Source organism: Symsagittifera roscoffensis, chromosome 3 (genome assembly GCF_963678635.1).
Source record: "Symsagittifera roscoffensis chromosome 3, txSymRosc1.1, whole genome shotgun sequence".
Lineage (NCBI taxonomy): Eukaryota > Metazoa > Xenacoelomorpha > Acoela > Convolutidae > Symsagittifera > Symsagittifera roscoffensis.
Genome location: NC_087064.1, coordinates 65,860,815 through 65,883,546, shown reverse-complemented (window position 1 = coordinate 65,883,546; position 22,732 = coordinate 65,860,815). Strand labels below are relative to the sequence as shown.

The window sequence follows — 22,732 nt, the reverse complement described above, 5'->3', positions numbered from 1 at the left end:
TTTAAAAACTCAAAAAACTGCAAAAAACCTGAAAATTGTTTTGAAAATTTTAAATTTTTTTTTCGTTTTTTAGTATTTTTCCACAAAAATTGTTTTTCATTTTGCTTATTTTAGTATGGCAGTCAACTATACCTAATCCCCAGTTTTATACCCCAGTTTTTTGTACCTAATATACCTAATACAACACGCCGAAAAAAACGACAATAATTCGAAAGATCTTTTTTTTCTCTAAGATTATGGTGCAAGACTAAGACTCGCACAGTAACCGGCTATGCTTGTTCTATTATAGATAGGGTTTATAGTATTGCTATTATAACGATAACATCAGTTTAATCCGGCTCAGAAGTTGTTCTACTTTGAAATCAGGCAAACGACTTGTCTTATTATTGATTTTCCGAGCACTTCCAGAACACTATAAAGACCCTATTTTGCTGCAAAAACTTTGCGCCACAGGCAAGTTTTTGAAAAAATACAGGTAAAAAAAGTTTTTGGGTACTTTTGGAAAGTTTCGAGAAATGCGTTTTTTTTTGCGCGCGCTTTTCTTCAAAAGCAATATATATATATATATATATATATATATATATATATATATATATATATATATATATATATATTGGCAAAGATTTAGGGTTGGTTGGCCTAAAATGATGTCATAAAAGAATACCAAAGGGGGACGTCCGCAATCCCCCCCCCCCCTAAATCGCCCCCGTGGAAAAAATACTCTAAAATATAAATTTCTTAGTAAATTTTTTCGCTCTTCTGAAAACTTTCAATTATTTTCAATTTTTTTAATGGCAATCAGGTCGTTCGAGTTTTCCTTGATATTTTCCCTGACAAAAAAATCAAAAAACATTTCAAATTTTTCCAACAAAACGAAGCACTAGAGGCGCCAAGAGTTAGAGGAACGGCAATATTTGAGATTTTTGCTAACGAATTTTTTTTTAAAAAAATAAAAATCTCCTATGATATCAAATTGATATAAATTGCCATAACAAAAAGTGGGAAACCATTTCTTTAATTTAAGTTGGAAATGTAAAGTCAAAAATTTTTGCAAACATTTTGAATTGGAAGCAGCTTTTTTCTCTTCAAGTCTACATGGAATTTTGGCATCGTTCTTTGATTCTTCATTTGAAAATAAACAATACATTTTGATTAAAAAGAAAGTTTTAAAAAATCCGCTAGTTGAATTCAGCTGATCAAACAGCTCCACAAAATCTTTTTTTTATCATAGACATAGAATAATATTCTAACAAATTTGAGTCCCTTATCTATAAAAAGCGTATTAGTCCAAGTGAATAATTGATATATCAATTCTCTTTTTGCATATTTCTGCTGAGTTTTCTTCAAAATTTTAGAACAATATTACTCCCCTCAAAGCAAATTCCTAAATTTTCGTACTGAGCGCTAATTTCTCGAGCTTCAGATCAAATAACAACCATTCCAATGCTCTAAATTTGCACCCAGGTGAAATCTTAAAGTTAAAACGCTTGAAACGTTTGAAATGAAATCTAAAATCTTCTCAAAGTAGACATGAATTAGTTTGCTTCACTACTTTGAAAACAATTATGAATTGGGTCGAAGCGCTTGGCTTTGCACGAAAATTTCAAACCTCCCAGTTTCACATTAAATAGTCGCATCATATCGACTTTTAGTTATGAGTAACCAGTTTAGACAGCAAATTTCACACCAGCTGAAAAAAATCCAGATAAAAAAGTCCCAAATTATTCAAAAAACTCCCAGTCAAATCATCTCATACTTAATTTTAAAAACAAGGCAGTTAAAAAATATCACTCAATCATGAAAGTAAAAAGGATGAAATTATCCAATCTTCGTTTTTGCTTCACAGTTGGTTTTGTTTTCATCAACGGTCCCATTTCGACCAGAATGAATTATATTAAGAGAGTCATCGAATTTATTAAATCAATGGCACAATCTGACAGCCAGACAAAAATGCGAATGTCTGAAATGCAAACAAAACGGTCAATCAACCCTTAAATGTAATTTGATGATATGTTTCAACTTTCGAATAAAATGACGGAATGTTCGTTGCTTCGACTTTTCATTTAACAATTTTTGACTAGATTTTTGACTCTCATCTGAAAAGTACTGATGTTCTGAGCTGAAACTTAAAAGATGTTTAAAATGTGTGTGATTCTTTTTCGTAATGTTACAGAGGGTTTATAAATTAGCAATGGTTCAATTTGGGATAATTAACGCGCAATTTTTTTTGTACATTCAAAGCATAAGCGGCGAATTAAACCGTTGCAAATTGTATTGAGCTAGGCAATTTGCTCTTATTAATGCGTTACCAGACTCAAATTATATCAGGTCGTACTTTACAAAGTGAGGCGGAGGGGGAAAAATGAGGAGCACAAGACAAAAAAAATGAAAAAAAATGAAAATTTCAATTTTTTAAAATTATTTTATTATTACTTCATAAAAAAACAAAAGCGTGTCTTAATGTTTAGTCTTACTAATGCTGGGAGACTAGCACGACTAGCACGACTAGCAAAGGTTTATAAAGTGATAAAATTAGCGTATGGTAACCAAAACTACTTGTCTCAATTGAATTTGAAAGGACATAATAGAAAATTTTTGTAGAAATTACGGTTTAATAGAAATTATCGCTTACGATTTAATAGAAATTTATTGAGTAATTTTCATCTCAAACTAAATTCCAGTATTCGCAAAAAACAAATCCTTATAGCAAAATGAAAGAGTTAAAACTTCAAGATTGTTTTAATTTAGAAAAAAAACAACATCTTTTTAGGCTGTGATATAAAATGTTTTCATGACAATTTCTAGCTATAAAATGAAATTTTATTTGCATAAAAAAATTCACCGGCGCATTTTTTCCGTAATTTCTTCAAAAATTCAAAAGTTTAGTTAGAAAAAAAATTGTTGAAGTGTTTTGGATGTCATTAATTGATAACACTTTTTGCGGAAAAATTTGTTTGAGCGTAAATCCTTTTTACGCCGATTGTTTCCCTGATTTAGAAAAAATACAACTTCAATTGTCACATAATTTGTAAATGGCTATGGTAAATTGTTCTTTTCTAGTTTTTAAACTGATATAGTTGATAAGTTTCCACATCTAACCTTAGACTTGAATAATCAATTATAACAACTCTAAAGTGCCTTTTTGGACAGTTATAATATTTATGATAATTAAAATTAAGTATTTATAAAATTTTTGTTCAAAAAAATTGTGATATTTTTCAAAAAATTATAAGCGTTTAGATTTTATTTTCTAATAATTAATTAAAAATGATTTTAGTACCAGTGATTATAGTTTAGTTTTTTTGCGAAGGTTTATCACGCCAAAAAGCATAGTTTTTTAATTCATGATATTGCTGTAAATAACGATACTTGTAAAGGTGATTTGTTCTGTCAATTTTTGGTTGACCTGAAAACAAAATTTTACCACAAAACAAAGGTTTCTTAGAGGTCACTTCACTTTAAATGTCTGATTTGCATGATAAGCTAAAAAATTATTTAGTCAAATTGATAATCAAAATAAACGAAATTGCTTATCGTAATGTGGAAAAAATACAAAAAAAATCATGCAAATTTCAAAAAAAAAAAAAATTAAAAAACCACGTTTTGTATTCGATTTGATTTGAAAGGTGCCTGAATGATCGTAGACAAACAAGATTGTAGACAAATTTAGCAAATAAAAAGATTTTTGTCCAGTAGAATTGATTATTATCGATTGAAATGAAATATATTTCATTTCAAATAAAGATCGATCATAAAGGTATCAATAACAGGTAAAATTATACTGTATATTCGAGCTAATTATCTTACAATTAATAACGTTTTAATACGAATATAGAGATTATAAGATTATTGATTGATTGAATTAGGTTTTTTCTCAATGTTAGAACGACCGGTACTGAAACTAAAGTATAATTTATTTTCGCTTGATACTGGATGCGGTCATTGCAATTTAGGGTTGTAATTTTCAACCGACAATCTTGCCATCCATTTTGACTAAAAGTTTATTGCTCACTAAAAATGTTAGTATATGCGTGGGTTTTACATTAAAGATCCAGTCAAATCTCTAGTTTTTGTTTGTATTTTTTTTTTTGTGAAACCAGTCATAAAGACTTAATCAGCATCCAAAATACTTACAGTTTTACAGTTCAAATTACGCATACAACAACTTTTAAAATTTGCATTAATATTGAAAAAACTTTCAGTGCCTTTGGTTTGAAATGTCGTACAATTATATCTTAAAAAGGTTTATTTTCTTAAAATTAAAAACGCATAATACTTTGTCAATTCTAAGAACTGAACTTAAAATTGCCTGAAGTGTTTAAAAAAAAATAGTTTAAAAAAAAGAAATCTTTGGGCTATAGACCTATTCATTAGAAAAAAAAACATTATTTGCAATCTCATCACGAGGCTAAACTGAACACTGGATGGGCTCACCATTTGTTGTTTGTATGTCAATGGAATTCGAGGACAAAATAATAATTAAAATGTTCGCCCTAATAAAAGATAAAACACAAGTTCAAAGAAAAGTCAAATAGAGTGAATTTGTAGCGGAATCCACTCACAATTCAGAAAACACACAGCTTAGCCTCGTAAAGCTTAAATATCTAAAGTTATGAGATTTAAACAATTACGTCAGCCATTTACATGCTCGATCAAACAACCTTCACTTGATTTTTTTTTTAAAAAAAATTGAGTTGTAGCTTTCTATTTTCTTTTATAATTTCTTTTTTTTTCGTCTCAAACCTTCTGCTCTGGAATTTCATGGAGAATAATTGGTTTCGATGGACTTTCATGTTCTTTTTTTATAAGTTGCAAAATAATTTATTATAGCTTTTAAAACTGGGTGACATTGTTAGCTTTGTTTCGAAGCAATAAAATCTACTATAATTGATTCAAATCGGTTATTTTTTGGAATTATATTTCAAAAATTTTTTAGTTGAATCATAAATGTTTTAGTGTTGGACATGATCCATTAAAATTTAACATAATTCGCTTTTTCATTTCGTTTTGTTACAATTTTTTGTGTTTTATCAATTAGTATTGTTAGGTTTTTATTATTCGTTTTATATTGCTCTAAATCAATTTTTTGTAATCATTTTTCAAAACTAAAGCCTTTGAACAGCGGGACCTCAAAAACATTTGAAATTTTTTAAGCATGATAATATACTGCTTACTGATATTAAATGATTTATCAACTGATTTGAGTCAGCGTCTGTCCAGGGTACAGCAGTCATCTAGCCGATGAAAACTTTTGTAATAAATCTAATTATAACGGAAAGTGAAAGTTAGCAGTTTTATGAAATAATTTTTGAGGAAACTTAAATTTTTTGAGTTCTGTTTGCAACCTGCTGGCATTTTGTTTATTGCTAGTGATTTTAGCAGACCTTTTTTTAGCAGACCAACCTTTTAGCAGACTCAGAACAATTCGCTAGTATGAAAGCTATTTTTTTAAGCGCGACTTTGGTGTTTAGCGACCACTTGCTCAGCAGCGATTCCATTCGGCACGAACTTTTTTGTGCGCGTAAATTTTTGTTTTGCCGCTACTGTAGACAGTTGGGTTTTTCGAGTTGATGATTTTATTGACAAATCGTGAGATAATTGTCCTAATTGGAAATACATTTGTCTTAATAGAATATACACAAAAACAAAAAGAGTGCGCCTATCAGTTGGTATCGTTTTTTTCCCATTATTTTTATTATATTGTTTTAAAAAGTTTTTTTTTCAAAATTATTTTTTAATACTGAAACCTTTAAACAGTGCCAACTCAAAAAATCCCGAAATTGCCTAAGCATGATACGTTTTTTTTTAAACTGACAATAATTGATTTATTAACTGATTTGAGTCAACGTCTGTCCAGGGTACAGCGGTCATCTAGCCGATAAAAACTATTTTAAGAAAATTGATTATAATCAAAGTTTTGATCAAAATGGAATTCAATTTCAAAAATAGGATCTATAATCGATTCTACTGTGCGAGTTTTTGTCACTATAAAACCATTATAATAGATTATTGTCGGATTATAAGTCAGCTTGTTTTGCCTGAAGGTGGTATTAAAAATAAGGTTTTTTTAATAATTCATATTTTGTTAATATTTTGTTTTTTGTCAACAAAACTGAGAAAAATCAAAAAGAATTTGGCGCATCCAAGAACAAGCATTGTGCAAGCACACGTGTTCTACTCGAAAAACAAAATTACAAAAAGTTTGATGCTGTTTCTGAAATATTTTCTGGTCTAATTCAAAACGGGGGCCTTCGACATAGAAAGTTGTTAGTATCAAACCAGTTGGTCCAAACAAAATTGGATTTGTTCGATGAATAAGTAAATAACAATATAAGCGCATCATATTTCATGGGGAGCAAATAAACGGGAATTTTTAAAAGAAATTTTGATGTGAACAATTACTAAATATAAACTTTCGAGCTCTCAACCACCTAAACCCATCCTTTAAGCCCATTGATTTAAGCTTGTTTCTCTAAAATTGCGGGGCTCTTTAAAACCTCATTTCAAAAACAGATGCTTGAAACTTATTACACAAATAAGATTAAAACCGATGATTGTTTTTTTTCTTAAATCTTCTATAAAAACCCTATAAAGACCCTATATTTGTAGATTCAGTTTGAGTTTTAACAAGGCAGGTGGCCAAATGTTTACAGAAAATTACTTTGTTTTGATTGGTCAGTTGAAATTAAATTTAGCACATTTTCCATCCTTCTATTTCAACAATTCGATTGGTCGAAGTAAATTATTTAAACTTTCATTTTCTTTCCCTTCCAAAGAGTGACGATTCTCGATTTGCTACTTTTTATTCGTTAATTTCTCGAATGAGGAAAATTATATTTCGTTAGGAAGTAGAAAAAAGTCCAAAAACTATCAATCAAAATAAATATTCATCAATCTATTCATATATTCAAAAATTAAATAAACTTTTATAAAATATTACACACCGTTCAAAATAAATCGAAAACGACTGTGATTTTTTTCTGTCGAGACTTGAAGTTTGTTAATTGCATTATTTTTTTTTCATTTTCAGTTTTTATAGCAAAACTTTTTTTAAAACTTCAACTTTGCATCGTTTACTTTGGATTCATTAATTACAAGCTTTTTAATTAACTTTCTGCAGTATTAAGATGTTGGTCAGACTTGGCTCACTTATTTTCTTGGCTAGCATCGTGATCAGTTTTACAACAATCCAGGCTGATGACGAATTCCCTCCTCCTCACCCAGATAGTAAGAGAACGAATATGTTTCCACCCTGAAAAAAATGGCTCTTTTTCCTTCCCTCCCCCAACTTACCTAAGACTTGTTAATCATTTTCTTATGTTGCACAGAGTCCTTTTATTAGCTAATGTATGAAACGTACAATACGTTTTTAATAGCTTAATTAGACGGCGCGTTAGTTTTCATTGTAAAAGGAGTAAAATAATTGAGGGGGGGGTGGGGGAGGGGTATGCGAAGAAGAGGGCCAAAATTTTGTTAATTCAACTGACAAAAAGTAAAAATTAGCAGTTTTTTTAGAGCGCTCTTGAGTTTTTATGAATCGAATAGTGAAATTTGGGTATTTTTATTTGAATATAGCTATATCAATCGCGAGGGGCGTTCAACAGTGCCGAAAAGTTCGGATTTTTAATATTTGTGGAGTTTGCTTGCGATTTGTTGGCTTTTTGTTTGGTGCCAGGAATTTTAGCAGACGGTTTTTAGCAGACCAACCTTTAAGCAGACTCAAAACAGTTAGCAAGTCAGAAAGCTAACTTAAAACGCGGCGTTGGTGATTAGCAGGCCCCGGATATTAGTTAAATAACTATTATTCGTAGTTAACTAACTTTTTTAACAAAAAAAGATGGAAGTAACTTTTTGTTGGTTTGTACTTTTATTTTAACTATTTCTAAGAAATAGGTTTCTGCATCGCTTGTAGCAATCTGAATAAGTTTGCTAAAAGGTCGCAGAGGAAATTCGTTTTCTCAGAAATGTGTTCCCGCGCTTTCCGCTAGTTGCCGCTGTGTTTGCTTTTGTTTCGTCATCCAGCCACGCAAGCCAGACACGACAGTTGTGTTAATATTGAACCGAACAAAACTGACATGCCAAAAACTAAAGATAACCCTGCGACTCGTGCTCGCAAATACGCGTCAGAATTTACCGTTTTTAAAGCGGACAAAGGGCTTTTAATGTGTTCCGTTTTAATGTTTTAAAGCTGCGACGTCGAGAGATCTTTTTCAAAATACGCGGATGTTTTGTCTGATACACGACATTCATTGACTGAGACTTCTTTAAAGATGATTTTGTTTTGTTATAGTAACAAATCACTGTGAAACAATGAATTTTAATTAACTTTTTTGTAACTATTTTGATGCTTTTTCCTCAACTATTTAGTTAACTAAAAGCCGTTTTTATTTCAACTTTTATCCGGGGCCTGGTGATTAGCGACCGCTTGCTCAGCAGCGCTTCCATTCGGCAGGAATTTTATTGTGCGCCTTTTGCCGCCACTTTGTACTGTTGGGTTCTGGAGTTGAAGGTTTTGTTAACAAACCGTGAGATAATTGTCTTATTTGGGAAGCTTGACCCAAGACTGGACGTCTTTTTGAGTCTGTTAATCAATCATGCATCACTTTCTTACGTTGGTCTTCTAAAAGACTCATTTTTCACTTTTTATGCTAAAAGAATGTACTGCTAAACAATCGGTCTCCTGTTTTGTTTTGAAGCAGAATTGACAAGAAAAATTAACAGTTTGCTGAGTTAGCTGTTTGGTCAAAAAAAAATTATGAGGCCGCGCTTGGGGAACATTTGTTTGGTTACAAAGCGTCATCAATTAAAATGGCCATTTTTGACTTTTCAACTTCCGTCGAACTGAATTACTTTACATGTCATTGATTTAGGATCAGTATAAACATGAGCCTGGGAAAAAAACGATAAAATAAAATTTAGTTAGAAAACATTTAAACGAAAAAGTAAATAAAATTTTTGAAATGCATTTGTTATACCACCGTGACATTAATAAGCTGACTGACTAGCTTGTGGTCTAATTTCCTAAGCCCCGTAAAACTGTTAAGCAACATTTTTCTTTCGGCACTGTTGAACTACCCACCGCAAAAAAAAGGCTGGGAAAAGAGCCTACAACTGAGCGTCTTTGAGATATAAGAAGTTTCTTTGTTGAAATTTTTCGTGCTGACTTGAAATAACTGCACAAAACTACTAAAAGCGAATTTTTCAAACCCATTGGCTCAATGTGGGTTAAAACAACAAAAAGAAATAAGAACAATAGTTATTCAGAAGCTTAACACAATTTATATGTTGCAATTTATATAGCATACTTCCGTCCTAAAATTATACCTTAAAAAGGTCATCCGAATTTCGCCAAAAGTACCGGATCAATAGATTAGCAAGTTTTATAAAAATGAGCATTCTGATGAAGCTAACATATCTGAAAGTTTGATAGTTTTAAGAAAAATATTCCTAAAGTATAGTTACAAAAGGACTCAAATTGATAAAAAATACTAATTCGTTTACCCGGTAATTTTAACGTAATTTTTGGTTGACTAAAAGGAGCTGATTATGACAATTTATGGTAAAATTTTGATTCCGAGTTCCGCAAAATCAGTGCTTCATATTAATCATGGAAACTTTAAACAACACTTGTCTCTTTTTTTGCGTTTAATATTAAATCAATATTAGAAAAATGCGTTTTAAAATTTCAATTTCATTCGCTTTAAATTAGTTTCCAAAGTTTTACTCGGACAAAGTTTTAAAGTTTTAATTTAATTCTGACCTTGCGACAATGAATGGCGTTGAAAGCTTGTCTAAACTTTCAGACTTACATTTTGAACTGTCAAAAGCAATGCAAAACAAGCGCACTAGAACCACAAACTCAAAAAAACTTCCTTCATTTAACATTAATATGCAACGAATTGGTCGAAAAAAATTACAAAACGCTGGCAAAAAGCAATTGCAAAACTTTAAAGAACAAAATTTAATTAGTTTTAAATTTAGTTTCAGAAATATTGTAGAGATTAAAATTTTGCTCGATAAAACTTTTTTAATTTTCATTATAACTTACCGATGCACTGCTGAATTTTCTCTAGCTGCCGCAGGTGAGTCAGAAAAACGGATTGCTAAGTTTTGCCTTGATCGCTGAAGTAAAAGGGAGTTGCAAAAAGTGGGAACAGATAAAATCAATGAAGCACTTGAAAAAAGCAAATTACCTAATTCAGATTGTACTTCCATGCTTTTAGAGAAACAATATGACCCAAGGTCAATTCAATTTTCAAATTCAATTTCCTATGCAAAAATTGTTTAAAGTTGCTGATAGCTCCTTTTAATGACAATTTCTGTTCCAGTTTTTGCTACTTGCTACAAACTTGTTTTTTATTGCTTGTGCTTGAATTGATATTAGTTTATGAATTAACTGAAGTTTCACATTTTTTAGCTTGTAGATTTGGTAGTCACTCTTTTACCTGGTTGAGAATGCTGTTTTTTGGCGCAATGTTATTGCCCTATTTAGTCTATAAGGATGAATTTTTCTAGAAAGTGCCCAAACAAGTCGCTTTTGGCTTGTTTTTTTTCTTCAAAAATTTGGTCGGTCTAAGAAACGAAAGGAAAAGCAGTCCACTTTTTTGTAGACATCTGATATCTTTCGATAAAATCAAAATTGGTTAGAATGCTTTTTCTTATCGAATTTTAACTACATTTTTTTGAATCAACTGATTTTCTTTCAAATTGTTATTATTCAAAACATTTCAGTTAGATACAACTTGCTATCATTCGAAGCACTTTATGGCCATATTTAAAATTAAACTTTTTTTTGCTCCAATTTTTTTAAAAGAGCAAGAACAAGCGATTTTGTAAAAGAATTCAATATGTCCTTCTTGTAATGAAAAATGATCGAACTTTTTCAGGATACATTTATTGCACTTTTCACATTAAGTTGTTCGTTCGATTCCTAAACATCGGATTTGCATGTTTCCTTATTTCAAAAACTCAATGAATAATTTTCGCGCTGAAATTATTTTTTAACCAAACACGTGGGGAAGACACCTTCAACAATTCTTGTCATCGAGAAGTTTGACATCAACTTTGGCAGTAGAATGGTCTTATAGCAGAACACGTCCAAGAAAAAAATGATATGACAATATCATGACGAATGAGATTAATACTACTGCAAATTCTTAACTAGTGGCTTGCGCGTCAAAAACCACAAAGCTTTTTTTTAAAATAGGCTCGTCGATAACTTCAAAATTGGACGTCGATAACCACAAGGCTTTTTTGTACAGTTCGTGTCTCGTGTTTGGCAAGCGCTGATCTCGTATCAGTCCATTTGCGTTACAGTTATTGTACAAAACTCAAATTTTGGTATTACTATGATAGAGTGGTCCCTCGAAAAAGCAACTATGATAGACAGGTCCCGCATTCCTTCCGAATGTTATAATTTTGAAAACTAATTTGTGTATAAATTATTCATTTCAAAAATCTCGCGAAATATGTTGAGTCAATAACTTTTCAGAATAAAAATTGTAATTACTATATTGTTTATATATTGAAATTTGCTCGCTTCACTTTATTTTATCGTTTAACTGTTTAACAACCATAAATGGGTTGATTTATTTGTCATCAAAACCCATCATTGGCATTTTGTTTTTTAAATTTTCAACCCTAAAATAGTGAGGAAGACGGTTTAAGATATAACAAAATATAAAATTCGTTTGAAAATATACTCCGTCATCTTTCTGAATGACCAGATCATAATTCATAACCGATTTGAGAGCTCTATTTGTCTAATTTTTAAGGGACCTGGTTATTTTCAAGGGATCACTATATCATAGCAGTACCCAAATTTTTTCTGTTTTCGGATTGTTTGTGTCTTAGCCCAGCCTCCGCTGGAAAAAGCTTATTTAAATTTAAAGCTACATCAACACTTTAGTGCCAGTTTTAAGTATCCGGTCCTTAGAATTGAAATGGTAAATCTCATTTTGGGTTTTTATTAAGCCAAAATTGTTGCAAAAAAATTGCTACGAATTAACCTAACTTAAAAAACTACAATTTGTTTGCGGTTTTCGGGCTCAAAATTTTACCCGTAAGTGGATTGTTTTTGGCTTTTTTTACTTAATCAATTTCACGCTGAAACGTCTCGGTTACTTGTCGAGGAAAATGGTTGAAAAATGCGTCGTTTAAGTAGTTCAAAAACTTAGTGAAGCTAACAATTTCAAAAAAGATTCAATAAAGCATGAAAAAAAATTAATTGAAAAGATATTCTGTACCTAGTAAAAATGACGGGTTTTGACTATTATAAAAATTAGATTTTTGAACTTATCTTTAGAAATTGGGCTCGTTTTAATTTTTTGATAAATACATAAGAACTCCTTTTACAAAAAATGTCTCAAGGATTGACTCGATAATGTTCGTGTGCTTTTTTAAATTACCAAAAAATTAAACTGTAAAATTAAACTGTACAAATTTAACTGTAAATTAAACTGTTAAACTGTAAAATTCAACTGTAAACTGTAAAAACTGTAAAACGAAAAAATTAAACTAAAAAAAATTAAAACTGTAAAATTAAACTGTAAACTGTAAAAAAAACCGTCCAAGCAACTTTTGGTCTGAAAACATTTTAGTTAAGCTCAACTGATTAAAATTTTTAATTGTGTCTGACAGGGGCGGTAATTCAATGCTTTAAGAATGGTTTAAGAAAAATCATGAAATTTTCAAAACATCAAAACTTTTTTTTTTGAGTGTTTGAAAACCATCCCTTCACATGCTATGTAAAGCAGGGGCGGATTTAGGGGGGAGGGGCGGGCGCAGACGCCCTCCTCAGTGATTCGACCCCCTGCCGACCCAAAGGGTCCCCCTTTGAACGATTTTGAGATATCCGTTTTTGGTGATGAACCCTAAAACTTTTCTAAAGGCGCCTTTGGCGCCAACATATACAAACTTTGAGGGGGAGCGCGCGCCGGAAAAGTGCAAACTTTTGGTCAACATTTTCCAAAAAGTGCTTAAAAACGTCTTTTTGGCCAATTTTTTCACAAGGTTGCTTGCGGCGCAGAAAACTAGGCCAAAACAGGGATTTTTTAGTGCTCTGGGAGAGCTCGAAAAATCAATTTGGTCGACCAAAAAAGAGTCGACCGAATTTTTGAAAATTTTTGAAAACTCGCTCCCTTCCCCCCCCCTTCTCGAGAAAATCCTAGATCCGGCCCTGGTGTCTGAGCTTTTTCAGTTCATTTGAACCAATACTGTATTTTTTAACGAGTCTGTCAGACAACGTCCAATTTTTTTGAAATAGGCTCAATCATGAGGCTTCTGAAATAGCTATGTAATTGAAACTGATTTTTTAAAATTACATTTGAAACAGCCACAAAAGCAATGTCAAATAATCGGTTTTTTAAAGAGAGGCTCAGTATTTGAATAACTTCGAGCTTACCACTATGAAAAATTTCAATCATCAACAAAGTTATTAATTTGAGAAGGAGTGCAGACTTTCATGACCGAAAAACACCGAATAACCCGCGCTCAGTAAAAAGAGTTGATCATCAAATATATGCTAATTGTGTGCTCTGTCTGGATAATTTGTTAAAATGATCTATTATAATCGATTAAAAATGGTTGAAAATGGAATAAAATTGATAATTTTTTACAATAATTAAATTCATTTTAACTGATTCTAATCAATTTTTTTGTTATAATCAATCATAATAGGGTTTTTCTCATCCATTTTTTTAATGCATCGAATTTGCTTATTATTTATGTAGAAAAAATTTTTGGAAAAATTTTTTGGCATTCTTAATTCAAGAGAGAAAAATTACATCTTTAAATTTTTTTCTCGACTAAAAATTGTTGATGGTTCAACTTGTTTTTACCACCAAAATATGATGATGCACATTGTTTTAAAATGATGACTATTTTGCTTGACTTAGTTTTCATTTACCGCGGGAATATCTCAACTAATATGATGGGATATCTATGAAACTTGTGTTTCATGGTAAAGATTTTGAGCTTAGATGAGGTAAAGGGGACCCATCTCACCTTTAAACATATCCTTGTTGACAGGAAATTCCTAATTCATTATAAGATGAAAGTGAAGATAAATTAGGAAAAGTTACGCGCGAAAATTTAAAGAACTATATTGCATTAGTTTTAGCTATAAGGCCAGAGTCAGTATGAAATTCTTCATAATTTTTTTTATAATTCTAGTTGATGCCAAATTGTTGGCAGTATCGGTGGCTTTGGGAAAATAAATCAATTAGAAACGATTATTTTAATGTTAAATAGATTTTTTGTTTTAACGTGGTTTTTACGTACTGAGAGGAGATTTGTAAGTAACAAGGTACCAAATTCGTATATGCTTAACTGATCAATTCTTTCTTTATAGGGGGGAGATTCGTAACAAGGTACCATAGGGGGGTGGGAGGGGAATAGTTAACAAGATACAACATTGTGTAAAAAGCTAAATTAATCTACGAAAGTACCGGTATTTTGCCGATTACGCTGAACATGATACATAATCGGTATTAGCCATAATTATACATCAACTTTAAATCCTGATGATAACGTGCGTGTGTGTGTGTGTTTCAGCGGAGTACAACCGTCTGCTTGACTACGTGTTCAAAGTGAACAAGTACAACCCAGTAGCCAGACCAGTCCAATCTGTTCACAATGTAACCGAAGTGTCGCACCAGTTTGCCATTCAGCAGATCATCAACATTGTAATCTAAACTGAAATTGGACCAAGAGAACAATCTCTCCCCTAAGCCAAACTGCTCTTATATCAGGACAAAGCGTTGAATGTTCCGACTGCCCCTTAATCCATATAGAATAGATTTTTGGGAAAAGAAAATATTGAAAAACTATAAATTTTGGACAATATCAAAGATCAAGTGAACAAATTCGTACGAAACTAATACGCCAATTACATAGCCTCAATTTAGTGTGGAACGACTTTGTTGTGCCGGATTATTCGCCACACATAAATAATTCCTGTTACGCTTTCAGGATTATCGATAAAGTCTTTAAAGTGCGCATATATTAGTCCAGAGCATGGCGAAATTGGCAACTTTCAAACTCCTAGAAATTTGCAAAAAATTATCGGAGGTAAAATACCTTTTCAAATGTGATTTCTGGGATTTGATATCTTCATTGGGGCATAGATTTTTTTTGTAAAAAACAATTATTTGACTGAATTGATTGAAAAAATTGACTGAATAAAAAAAACCACACCAAGCATAAAAACTCTGTTTTCTTCTAAAGTCGGAAACATTAGGGAGGAGATCGTTCACTTGATTAAAAATAAAATTTTTCAGGCAATCAGTTTTGAAGATGCCTTGAATTTGCCTTCTAACTTTAAGGGGGGATTATTCATACTTTGTCTATTTAGGAGGGAGATTGTTCACATGGGCACTGAAACTTTCTAACCCAGTTAATAAACGACAAGTAATTGTTCCGACGTTGAATCAAAGAAAACGGAATATTTACACATGGTGTGGTTTTTTATTTAGTCAATTTTTGTCGACCGAAAAAATATTTTTTTTTCACAAAATTTTTTGTTAAACCAATAAAAATATCAACTCACTAAAATCAATTTTAAAAAGATATTTTTATCTCCGGTCATTTTTTGCAAAGTTATGGGAGTTTGAAAATTGCCAATTTGGCCATGCTCGACTAATTTATGCGCTCTTTGAAGATTTTATTCATAATGCTGAAAAGATAACACAAATTATTTATGCATGGCAAATTATCCCACACAACAACATCGTTCCAAGTTTAATTGAGGCTAGCTAACCGGTCGTATTAATCTTGTACGATAAAAAATTGATCTTTGATTGATATTGTCCAAAATTTATAGATTTTTAATATTTTCTCCCGCAACCTATTTGATATAGATTAAGGAGCAGTTGGAACATTCAGGGCTTAGCCCTGTATACGAGCAGTCTTGCTTTAGTTTAATTTTGGTTTCTCCATAAAATAAAGCCTCGGATGAAATTCGTTTGGCTTTGTGTAAGTTTTGTTAATAGACTCCAAGTTAAAATATTCAAAGTAAAAGTAGCTATTATTTCAATTTGAAAAAACCCAAACTTAAGTTTAATTTTTAATTTCTCGGTCGCTTAAACTGCCATTGGTTTTTTGTTGTGACTTTTGTTCAGACAACTTTATGGCCTGGTGGGGGGATTGGGGATGGGGGGGGGTGTTGTTGTGGGTCAAGTGGGTTAACAAATACAAATTATAATGTTTTTAGCCATAATTTGGATTCCAACACAAAATTACATTTGTTTTGATTTTATCGATGCAACTTAATTCAATTTTTTCAAATACACACCGATATTCAAACCAACCTGGTGCCACTTAAAATGCTGACAAAGTTTGAACCCAATTTAGTTCTAATTCAAACTTTCAAGTTTTTTTTTAGATATCATTACATCTCATTTTTGCAATGTCTTAAATTAATTCAATAGTTTTCCACAAAAATATCAATAAGAAATTTAAAACAAAAATGAAATTTATTTCTGAAAAAAAAATTTTTTTTGGGTTATATAAAACTCTTTCTTTAAGAGTTTGTGTTTTTGTGAAGTTTGTGTTTTTGAACTTAACTAATTGTGATTGGAACATTCTGAGCTACTAGGCCAGCAACCCGCTATCATTGATGATGTCTATAAGTTTAGCTAAAATTGATGTGATGAAGGGGCGGATTTTGGAGGGGCGGGGACAGAACGAACGCCTCCTCACCCCCCCCCCCCCCGCTCAGGGATTCGATCCCCTCAACAAACAATCAAAGCATTCCCCCTTTGGGATTATTATATAACATCCATTTTCGGCTGACCAACTTTAATGTTTTTCTAAAGGCGCCTTCAGCGTCAATATATACTAGATTTGCAGGTGTGCGCGTGCCGAAAAACTCATTTTCGATCAAATTATTCCAAAAAGTGCCCAAACATGGCACTTTTGCCCTGTTATTTCAGGTCAAAAGTGCCATTTTCGGGCCAAATTGTTGGTCGACCTAATAAAGATCCGCCACCCCACCCCCCTTAGATCCCCCCATAGAATGTAATCACTAATGAAAATTTATTTTCAGGATGTGAAACAAGAACAGATGACTGTCCTGTTCTGGCAACGCATGGTAAAAGAATTTTTCATATTTTTCCCATTTTATACGCCATTCAAAAATAAAATTTAAAGATACGGATAAAGATTGCGTTTTATAGACGTGGGTTGACAGCACCATTTCGTGGCGTCCGGAGGACTTCGGCAACATCTCCCATTTCACTATTTCACCCCATCACATTTGGATACCCGACATTGTTGTCTACAACAGGTGTGCATGACTAGTAGCAAAAAGTTCGGACAGTCAAAATTAAATAAAGAGAGCAGTTGACGTTTTTTGGAGAAATTTAGCATGCACAGACTAATTTATCGGACCAAACTCGTGGCTCAAGGTTGTCTGAAAAGACAAAATTGCATAGAAAAATCTGTCAAAATCGAACGATAGCTCTTTTTAATTAATTCTATCTATCCGAACTTTTTGCGATTTTCTCTTCAGTATTGATTTAAATTATCCGGACAAAATGAATCAAACTTGAAATATAAAACTCGTTCTTTTCAAATTGGATTGACTTTATAGAAAAAAGAAGAGGACAAAACTTGCTTAGAAATTGCTAATCATGAGTTACGCTAAAATAATCGCGTCAATAACTGGCAAAATTACATAAAAGTGAGCTTCTAACGTATCTCAACAAAAATTAAGGAGGGTGTTATCTCAAAAAATGGTCGCAAAAGGTTTTTAAAATGTTTTAATTTGAAAGTATTGATGTTTGATGTATTAAAAATGACAATTTATGGCCTATCCAATGTAAAAACTTATGTTCATACAAATTTGAGAAAATTATACCCTTTTGAATTTTTGTTGGGCTACATAAGAGGTAGTAAACAAAACAAACTATAAAACTAACAAACAGTAAATGAACAAATAGGTTTAGAGTATTTTTTGATTGACTAAACAAAGCCAAAAATGATTGTTTTTGGGTTAAGTTTTTGGGCCCGAAAATTGCAAAACCAATTGCACCGTATCAATTCTGCTAAACAAAATTGATCTTCATCAGTTTTTGTCTAAAATAAATCAAATTTGTAAATTTGCAAATTTGTAAAATTAGCGTTGTAAATTCACCATTTATCATTTATATCAGCCTTGTAATAGAAGGGAAGGCCTCCTGTGCAAAAAATTTGTCGACCATTTAGAGCTTAGTATCCAAAAAACTGGAACACAATAAGCAATAAATGCATTCAGGTAGAGAATGTTTGCGCTTTCGTTCCTACGCGCATGAGAATATTACCCGTTGATTAGACTAAGCAAGTTGTGAACCTAGTAACAAACCCCCGTCCTTATGCAAAAAAGGAGAGAATAATGAACGATATCAATAAATTAAAAGTTAGGTAATTTTGTTGTTCTTTTTTTTGCAGTTTTTGTTCCGACCATTAAAAATGGGAGAAAAAACTTTGCATTCGGGTTTGTATCAGTTTTTTCCATGCAAAATCAAGAATCACAAACAATCATTGGAATGTGTCGAGTAATATATCATACTAACGCCTTTTCAGTCGTGATTCGAGCGGTATTAAAAAATTTTAACAATTTTTTCGAAGTGTTTTAAGAAACAAGTTTTGATTTTTCAATTATATCGGAGCAAATAAAGCGAGCGAGCAAGCTTGTAATAGGTTTATAAATTAACTTATAAAACTAACTGTTACCAGGGTTACTCAAGACGCTTTATTTTTTGCAAAAATTTTCTGGCACTTTTTGGTAATAAAAACTTAAGACGAGCACTAAAAAGTTTTTGTTTTAATTTTTGTTTTACTTGGAAAAATGTTGTCAGTTGCACTCAGTTCTTACTATCGAAGTTCTAGGCTTTCGTTTAAACCAACAGACCAAACAAAAAACAAGAAACGACGCAATTTGAAAAATAAATATATTTTTTGGTAGTTTTTTGACGAATTTGGTCGGAACATTTTGTGCTACTTGCACAGCAACCGCCTGTCCTTGTTATTGTTGATTTTATGTTGTTGTCAGAGTGGGTAACTTTGACGAGAACAAGAAGAGTACGATTCCATTGATGGTGTACAGTGATGGAAGGGTGAAGTGGAACAAACCCATGCTACTCATCTCCACATGCAACATACACATCAGGTAACACTTATAACCACACAAAAGGGTCAATTTGAAACTTTATAGGGGGTGAGGGGAGGGTGATGGGTAGGAATTTGGTTATGTCTAAAAGTTATATCAAACACTTTGTCAATCTTTTGCTTAGTCCGAGCTCTTCCAAAACAATATAAAGTCCTTGTTTTGCTAAAAATTTTAAATTAGCAAAAAAAAACATGCCAAAATGACTTTTTTTGGAAGAAACGTTTGGGTTTTTTGTCGCACGCTTTCACATCAAGTTTGCATGATCTGGTTTTTTAAGCGCTTGCAAAAGTTTTTTGGGTGGTTGTCCGTTCAGTAGAGCCAAAAGTTATGAAGCATTAACATTACTTGTTAACTTGTTTGGTCCTGTGAAAAAACTAGTTTAAATGATTGGTCCCGCCTATTTCTTGAAAATGAAAGCTTGCTTGGGATTCGAACCAACGCCTTGAGGTTGGTATCCGAATTCGTAAACTATCAATTTTGCTGTATTATCAAGATAGAGAAATTGAGATGCTTATTTCAGTAACCAAACAAACAAATTATTACCGCATTCAGTTATGATAAAAAAATAATATATTTAGCTTAACGCGAATCAATTTGGTTCCTCATCACACTAAATTCTTCGAAAAAAGTAACAAGACTGCTCGTATCAGGGCAAAGCCCTAATTATTCCGACTGCCTTTTCATTGGTCTCGAATAATTGTAAAGAAATTAATTTCTAAGAAAAATTATCAGGTTTGGTGTGCTTTTTTATTCAGTCATAGTCCGGCGATCGAAATAATAGTTTTTCAATAAATTTTTTTTACCTCCTTGAAGATATCGACTCATTGAAATCAAATTTACAAAAATGTTTTTTCTCCAATTATTTTATGCAAAATTGTGGGAGTTTGAAAATTGCCAATTTGCCCATGCTCTGGACTAATTTTGCGCATTTTGAAGATTTTATTGTTCCGACTTTTGATACGAAAGTAACGGAATATTTGTGCTCGGGGTGGGTTTTTTTTTCTTCAGACAAATTTCGACTTTTTAACTAGCCATTTTTGACGGAGTTTTTTTTGTATCATTCAAAAGGTTTTTTGTTGTCCTGAGCTTAAATTTGAAAAAATATTTCACCTGTGATCGTTTTTCGTAGAGTTATGAGGGTTTAAAGATTGCCATTTTGACTAATTTGGGACAATTAACGCGCGATATAATTCGCGCTATTAACGCGTAAGTGGAGATTTAATCCGTCCTATAAATCGTTCCAAATTGGTAGAACGAAACTTATTTGCCATAATTGATTTGTTACAAGGAACGAAATCTCTCTTTTTGTACTTTATATGGCGTTTGGGGGATAATTTTCACAAAAAATTTCAAATGTTAAAAAAAAATTCTTTTTATTTTATTTCATTTAATTTTTTTATGCTATTACTGCTGCTCCATAAACCTTAAAAGGTGGTCGGAACATTCAGGGCTTCGCCCTGATACGAGCAGTTTTGTTCGTTTTGCTGAAAACGTAACGCGAATTATTTACGCGTCGCAAATTATCCCGCACAACAAAATCGTTCCAAACTGAATTAAGGCAAGCTAATCAAATTTATTAATTTCGTACTTGATCTTTGATATTGTCCAAATTTTGAAAAATATATTTTCTTTTCTCAGAAATCTGTTTCTTATGGATTAAGGGGCAGTCGGAACGTTCAAGGCTTTGATATACGAGCAGGCTTCTTGATATACGAGCAATCTTGTTTACTCTTACACTTTGAGTCGTGTATGGAATTGATAAAAGCAATAGCTGCCTCATTTCAATTTGGAACGATTTTGTATTGCCTGATTATTCCCAACGTGTAAAGTATAAAACGAGCAGTTTAGACATTCTCGTGGTAAGTTACCATAATGGTGTGCAAACTCGGATGGGCCCATGATCGATTGGTCTGAATACAAAAAAAAACACAGAGTGGGCATAGAGTGGGCATATATTTTTCCCACTCTATTCGAAATGTCGAAACAATAATTTTAATATTTCCATCCTTCCATTGAGACTAAAATAAGTGAAACTGAGCCCATTTTCAGTGGGACATCCATTTGCGTGAAGTGTAGAACACTCTCTTTTTCTGACAGGCTACGCCGTTCTCGCAAAGCTTCTGGAAAATTTGATACTTTCTTGATCAAAAATCTATGCTTATAAGTGTACAGCTAAAATTAAATTAGGAATATCTGAATCAAATAACAGTCCGTTAGTTAATCGGGACAAAACGAACCCTTACGACAATTAGTTTAGTATTAAGTAGTTTGCATTTAAATTATGGAGTCAAATTACCAATTTTCCTATCCATTTTTCCATTTCTGCATATTTCTTACTCGGAAAGGTTGAGAAAACTGATCCTATGTTAATAGCATCTTGGTAAATGACAGAGTTACAGGTCTGCGCTAACTGGTTGGTAGTGACAAGTATAAACAAGCACAGCAAACAAGCATAGCAAACAAAGTGAACACAATTTTTGATGGTGAACAAACTGAAGATAGAAGTTGCTTTACTAATTGCTTCCATTAAATCGAACGAAAGTGAGGCGGATGTTCAACAAACCTTCATATCTACAAACTGCCCTATCTTGAAGCCGAAATTACATCAAAGTTACGTAAGAATTGCATAACAACAGTGACAATCTGTTGTTAAGCTGTGTAACAATATTTATTTTCCGCTTGTTGCAACGGTATTCTTTTTTTTCGGTTTGTTGACCCTTCGGTTTGTTGGCCCATCCCCAAAAATGATATAAGCAATTGGAATAGATTGTTTTTTGAAATTTGGCTGATATAGTTCTGGTAATTTGGTTGCCTGGCTATTGATTGTTTAAATAAGATTCGGTTTTGTTTGTATTTATGTCTCTCATAACTGCCACTTTATTCAGTGAACACGGCAAAATGGCCGCTCTCTCGGGGACCAGGCCGCAAACATTTCTGCTGCTGTATAGAGCAAATTCTGCTGCTTCATATAAAGATTCTGCCTTTTCTGCTCTATGAAAATTCTCATTAATCATACGTTTATCACAATGAAAATTCTCATTAATCATACGTTTATTACTATAAAAAGATCGTTTTTATCGTTTTTCAAAAAAAAAACAATTTGAAAAACAAGCTGAGCACTTCCCAGCAGCAAACTAGTAGATTAGTAGTTGCAGATAGATTAATTTTTTGTGTTGAGTCGAGCATAAAGACATATGGCATCTCCGAAAAATCGAATTACAGCTTTCATTTTTTATTTTAAAAAGTTTTTTGAGAAGTATCGACAAATTTTGCCGTATGGTTAGGTTCTGCTCTATCTGCTGCTCTATAAAATTTTCTGCTCTATAAGCCGAATTTTGCCAATTCTGATAAATTCTGCTGCCAGCAGAATTCTTTGGGACCTTCTCGGGGACCAAAGGATTCTACTAGTGTGTAGAATGTGTGCTGATTAGCATGCTCATGTAAAAAAATTTAACTGACTTAACCGTGATTACAAGTTCTGTTTCACATATTAATTTATTCAAATAGCTTGGATTTTGTTAAATACTCAATTAGGCTGGAATAAAATTTTGTTGCCCTGGTTTGTAATTTTCACCAAACCTGCTC

General features: G+C 32.3%; 1 protein-coding gene across 1 annotated transcript in view; it reads left to right on the top strand.

Annotated features, from left to right (window-relative positions):
* The first annotated feature begins 6,784 nt into the window (after nucleotides 1–6,784).
* Nucleotides 6,785–22,732, top strand: part of LOC134841383 (neuronal acetylcholine receptor subunit beta-4-like) — a 54,847-nt gene continuing 38,899 nt past the window's right edge. Inside the window, exons 1-5 of the mRNA XM_063857332.1 lie at nucleotides 6,785–7,227; nucleotides 14,554–14,684; nucleotides 17,045–17,089; nucleotides 17,175–17,284; nucleotides 19,031–19,147. Of these exons, the coding sequence (XP_063713402.1) occupies nucleotides 7,128–7,227; nucleotides 14,554–14,684; nucleotides 17,045–17,089; nucleotides 17,175–17,284; nucleotides 19,031–19,147 (503 nt within the window). The 5' untranslated portion in view covers nucleotides 6,785–7,127. The remainder of the gene's footprint in view (nucleotides 7,228–14,553; nucleotides 14,685–17,044; nucleotides 17,090–17,174; nucleotides 17,285–19,030; nucleotides 19,148–22,732) is intronic.